Source organism: Hippopotamus amphibius, chromosome 7, assembly GCF_030028045.1.
Source record: "Hippopotamus amphibius kiboko isolate mHipAmp2 chromosome 7, mHipAmp2.hap2, whole genome shotgun sequence".
NCBI classification, from domain to species: domain Eukaryota; kingdom Metazoa; phylum Chordata; class Mammalia; order Artiodactyla; family Hippopotamidae; genus Hippopotamus; species Hippopotamus amphibius.
The window spans coordinates 33,411,840-33,417,839 of NC_080192.1; the positions used below are offsets into that span (position 1 = coordinate 33,411,840).

Sequence of the window (6,000 nt, forward strand, 5' to 3'; positions counted from 1 at the left end):
TCTAGGGGAGAATCTTTCCTTGCCTCTTCCAGTTTCTGGTCACCCTTGGGATTCCTTGGTTTGTGGCAGCAAAACTGCAGTCACTGCCACTGTCCTCACGTGGCCTTCTTCCCTTTGTCTCTCTGTCTCTCTGTGTTCTCTCCTGTCCTTATAAGGACACTAGTCATTGAATTTAGGGCCCAATCTAAATCTAATATGATTTCATCTTGAGATCCTTAAATAATTATATCTTCAAAGACTATTTCCAAATAAGGTCACAGTCTGAAGTTCCAGGTAGACATGAAGTTTTGGAGGAAACTATTCAATCTACTACAGGCACTTTGGATCCAAGAAGTAGCACACTACATTTCATGGATTTCAAGATATTATAGATTATAGAAAGTATCATGATCTAATTGATGCACCACTAAGGAAGTACAAGCATCATCAGTTTTAAGTGGTAAGATGCCATCAGTTGTGATATACAACCTGATTTTAAAATATTTCTGTGTGAAAAATATATTTTAGGATCAGTGATACACAGTGATATCACTAACTTCTTAGTAGATTGTGGGGAGACCACAAAAATTGAATTCCCTATTAAAAACTGTTTATGCAGGTGAGTTTGTGGTCACCAGGTTGAGGAAATTATAACAATTCAGCTTTCTTTAGATCTTTCTTTCTTCCATTTCAAATGTCTACTGCTCTTAAACTTCCTAACTGCAAAGACTGCCACTATTTTTTAAAATGTCCATCTGTTGCACCACCTTTGTTCACACATTACTAATTTCTTTCTGTGCTAAGTTCACAAATGTTTATTGACACATATACCAACTGCTTTATACCAAAGAGGTAATGTAAAACGGAGGGTAAGAGCAGGACAGTTCCAATATTGGCACCACACTACTTTCTAGGTATTACACCTTGAGATAAGTTTCCTCATCTCACTGTGACTTAGTTTATCTATAAAACAGGAATGTTGATAAGCGCAAAGCTATCTCAAAAGACTGTTTGGAATATTCAGGATGCATATCACAGGTAGAATACTCAGACTCCTGCCTTTTACATAGAAAGTGTTCTGCAAGTATTGGCTGGTATTGAGTATTAATGATGGCTGGTGGCTTGAGTTTAATGGTAACAGATAACATTAGTTTATCAATGGAAGTCAGGATTGTAAGCCCAGGTTTGTCAACAAAACATGTAAATTTCTACCTCTCTAATAGACTAGTAAAAAAGATTTTTCTTAGGAGGTGCTTTTTCAGTATTGCACAAATAAAATCATGTTAGGTGTCTGTCTTGAAACAGTGATCTCAGTGAATATAAACATTTCCCTATTTTCCAAATGGTGTTTTGAAATTTTATTTTGTTCTGAATCATGGTGAGAATGAGAGCTTTAAAAAGTGAAAATATTTTAATTAGAAGACGTCTGACACTTCTCAGAGGTGAACTGCCATTTCACAGAGTTTTATCTTATTCTCTAAAAATATCTAATTTCTAATTTTAGGTTTTAAACATATGAATAAAAATTGTACCAGACAAAATTACTATAAAATGTGTTTTACAGTAAAGAAATCAGTAATAATCATGTCTTAGAACAATATATCATATGTTTAAGCAATAATGTAGTTTCCCCAAAATAGCTTATGATATTGTTTTCATTCTAATTAGCATACTAGATACATTTCAAAATAAAATTGTAAAGTCCAGTAATGAATTATTCTGGTACAAGTTAATGACAGTGATTAAAGAAAGATGAAAATATATAGCATGTTTTCTATGAAAAACTTAAGGATAATTAAAAGTATGAGTGACCCTTAATTTTCTTTTTCATCATTTGAAACTAGTTTGTCATTCTTAACTGGACGAATTCCCTTCTCCTCTTGTAGGTTTTTTGTTTTGTTTTTTTAAACAGTTTGAATGTTATTTAAATATCTATCTTGTCTAATGGGCATATAAGAGAACATTAAGCTGCAGAACACTTTAAACCATATATTTTATTTCATAAACAAATATTTACAGCAATAGACCTCATACATCATTGTTCTCAAGAGGTAGTTTTTCCGTAGGAAATATCAATTATATACAAAGTACTGTAGCCTTTATATGTTTAGCATAATTCTTTAATCTCAAAATGTTCTATATATAATCATTCACTTAGATTTACTTAATAGAGTAGCAGCCCTAAGGGGAAAAGAACTTTTCTGCTTTTTTTCTTTTATTCAAAACCCAATTTCACATTTAATTTGTCTTCCTTCTGAATTCTTTTGTTCAGGGTTTCTTACAATTGGACTCTCATCAGTGAGACGAAAAAAAGGAAACTATTTACTTGAGACAATCAAGTCAATTTTTGAGCAATCCAGCTACGAAGAGTTGAAGGAAATTTCAGTGGTGGTTCATCTAGCTGACTTTAATTCATCCTGGCGTGAGGTCATGTTACAGGATATTACACAGAAATTTGCCCACCATATTATTGCAGGAAGATTAATGGTTATACATGCTCCAGAGGAATATTACCCAATCCTGAGCGGCCTTAAAAGAAATTACAATGATCCAGAAGACAGAGTGAGATTTCGTTCCAAGCAAAATGTAGATTATGCTTTTCTGCTTAATTTTTGTGCCAATATTTCAGACTATTATGTAATGCTTGAAGATGATGTTCGCTGTTCAAAAAATTTCTTTACTGCCATCAAGAAAGTCATTGTATCCTTAGAAGGAACTTACTGGGTAACCCTTGAGTTCTCTAAGCTTGGCTATATTGGAAAAGTTTATCATTCTCATGATCTCCCACGTTTGGCACGTTTTTTATTAATGTTTTATCAAGAAATGCCTTGTGATTGGCTATTGACTCATTTCCGGGGTCTGTTGGCTCAGAAAAATGTGATTCGTTTTAAACCATCTCTCTTTCAGCACATGGGTTATTATTCATCATATAAAGGAACTGAAAATAAGCTGAAGGATGATGATTTTGAAGAGGAGCCATTTGACATCCCAGATAACCCTCCTGCAAGTCTATACACCAACATGAGTGTTTTTGAAAATTATGATGCAAGCAAGGCTTATAGTAGTGTTGATGAATACTTTTGGGGGAAATCACCTTCAACAGGAGATGTCTTTGTGATTATATTTGAAAATCCAATTGTAATCAAAAGACTTAAAGTGAATACTGGAACAGAAGATCGACAAAATGACATTTTGCATCATGGAGCCCTAGATGTTGGGGGAGATATTAGATATTTTAAACAGAATAGACAATGTATTACATACATAAGACTAGGGGAATTCAAAAATGGAAACTTTGAAGTATCTGATGTAAATCAAAAAATTCCATTTGATATACATTGTATGAGGATATACGTTACCAAAACACAAAAGGAATGGCTAATTATTAGGAGTATCAGCATTTGGACTTCTTAGCCAATTAAACCAATATGTCCAGTTACTGAAGCAGGTCTTCCTGTTTCCTTTTTTGCTACTTTCCTTTTTTGCTCCCTTTTTCCTTTGGAGGGAAAGCAATGGATTGGATATTTAAAATGTCATTTTGGCAGTTTTGATTTACACATTGTCAGCATACTTTTACTCTAACACACATTTATTTTAACTTTTGAAGTTCAGTATCAGTTCATAGTTAATGCTACTTTTGTTTATATTTTAATGTATCATGTTATTTTCAAAATTTCATCTGAATGTCAAAAAGGTGACACAAAGGATTTAAAGTGAGAAAATGTAGTTTGTTGGATGGCGAATCCTGAAAAATAGTTGCCACTTTACGCACTTAGTCAAGAAGTGATTTCATTATATCATCCTAGAACTTTTATTAAGCATCTCTGAGACTATGCAGTTGATTAGAGTGATAATCTGTTGTTGTTTTTTTTTCTTGTAAACTTAGGTTTACACAGACTTCTGTACATCTGCAATGAATACCTCCTCATAGAAGTGATGTCTTTACAACAGAATTTTGTGTGTAGGTGGGGTGATTGGAAGTAAAAAAAAAAAAAACAGACTTAAAAAATTCTTCCCCTGATTATTTATATAAAGGGGACATTGTTCAACGTATAAAAACTTAAAACACCTATTGTCAATAAATATTCTGTGGGAAACAGTCTTTTTCCAGTTTCCCTTTTGCAAAAAAGAGTAGTTATGCTCAATATTTTCAGGTTCCATTGGGTACCTGCATTTAATAGAAGAAATTAGAGAAGGCTTGTAGTTAGTCCCTTCTTAATGAACATTTTCAGTATATGCAGAAAATTTTTGAAATTGGTTTTATATGTTTGTATTAAAATTCATATGATTGAAATCATCATGATTTATCATATACTTTTTTGGAGTTCAATTGGACATCTTATGAAGGAGAAAAGTAAGAAACAGAAAGCAGTCACTTTTTCTACACTCAGAGCTAGTTCATAGCAAAGCCAGAATGAGAGATCAGATGTTCTGATATCCAGACAATGTTCCTTCTCTTATGTAGAGGTTGGTTTTCACATAATTAACACTTTCAGTTCTCTGGTACATGAGTCTCAGATAATGTTATTCTATCTGGAAATAACTTGTATAATTCTTCTGTTGTCATGTTATCATTCTATAAAAAAAAATCCTCAGTGTGCTAAATGATGCTCTTGTGGTATATGCACCCAAATGGTAAGCAAACTTGTCTAAATTTTACTGTGAGGGACTTGGCAATAGTGTCTACACCATGGGTCCATTAAAGCAATTCAGGACACCATTGCTTTTTCAGAATGTCCTGAGCTTGACTCATCCTTTTATTTTGTGACAAACATCAAAGATGAAGGGCTTTATTACAAAGAGAAATAAAGAGTACTTCATGGATGTTTATGGAGAGACTCAAATATAATATTATATAGATGAATATGTATATATATACATATATATATGGAGAGAGAACATGCGCATGTGAGAGAGATTCTAGGCTTGGGATAATGAGAAGTAATAAGGAATTCCTCTTGTTCTTGCTTTCATCCTGAAAGAAAATCCTTAAGACTCACTGGTATGATACGGTCCAAAAAAGACTGGAAAGTATTTTATTGAGTCTATTCAAATCAATTAAATTAGAAACAGATTTAAAAATTGGGAAATATTTTCTTTTATTGATATAATAACTACTGCGTATTTTCTTTGCACCCAGTTGCTATAGTGTTAGATAGAGAAAACAATGAACCTATAAGTATTAATATTCTGTGGCATGTCTAAGTCTAAAAGTCATAAGAAAAGGTGAATACTGCCACTAAACTATTACCTTTGCTTTGATTTGGAGGATGCTTACCAGACACTTAAAGATATTCTGTTTTCGTGGCTTTTCTCACCGTCTTTTATTAACTGGCTAAGTCATATAGTATTCTACACATATCTCAGAAATTAGAAATAACTTTTTCCTGTATTTTCAATGATAAAAGGTACACAACAAAGATATATAATACCAAGACCTAGGTAGACTCCATGAGGTGAGTTGTAAACTTTTACATATTCTTCTGGGAGTGTTCCCAAAGCCCAGCCATTGACATCAACTTCTGGAAGATGCTTCAAGAAAGATTACTTAAGGTAACCGTGAAATTGGATGTTTGCTGGAGAATTACAAATGCAAATGTGAACCAAAGAGGTCACATTTCATCTTAAATTTGATCCTCTCATTACTAAAACTGGGTTTGACTAAGCTGATCAATCACCTGAGAATATTTCTATGTTTTCTTTACAGGTTGACTGTAGGTCAGCTTTCTAAAGAAAACACTTTGACAAAGAAAGCTTCTCCATTATGGATCAGGGGGACACATAACCTTTCTCTTTTAAAAAGGAAATCTGACCAAACATTCATTATCTTTACGTGGTTCAATGCTGTATATCCTATATTTTAAAATTCTGAATAAGGCTCTAGTTAATCTTGTCTTAGAAACACAAAGCAAAAAAGACCAATTTAATTATATTCTGTTATTAAGCATTATGTGATCTCTCTCTTTGCAGTAATTTAAAAAATACATACATTAAGTTCTTTGTTACAAATTCCCATTGAAA

The 6,000-nt window shown here is 32.9% G+C and overlaps 1 protein-coding gene across 2 annotated transcripts in view; it reads left to right on the forward strand.

The window, feature by feature from the left end:
• The window catches only part of MGAT4C (MGAT4 family member C), a 273,940-nt gene extending 269,737 nt beyond the window's left edge, over positions 1 to 4,203 (forward strand). The window contains exons 5-6 of one of the 2 annotated variants that reach the window (XM_057742029.1): positions 2,252 to 2,541; positions 2,887 to 4,203. In XM_057742029.1, the coding sequence (XP_057598012.1) occupies positions 2,252 to 2,541; positions 2,887 to 3,393 (797 nt within the window). In that variant the 3' untranslated portion in view covers positions 3,394 to 4,203. Of the gene's footprint in view, positions 1 to 2,251 lie in introns of both variants that reach the window. The other variant, XM_057742028.1, reaches the window with a different exon arrangement.
• The last annotated feature ends 1,797 nt before the right edge of the window (positions 4,204 to 6,000 follow it).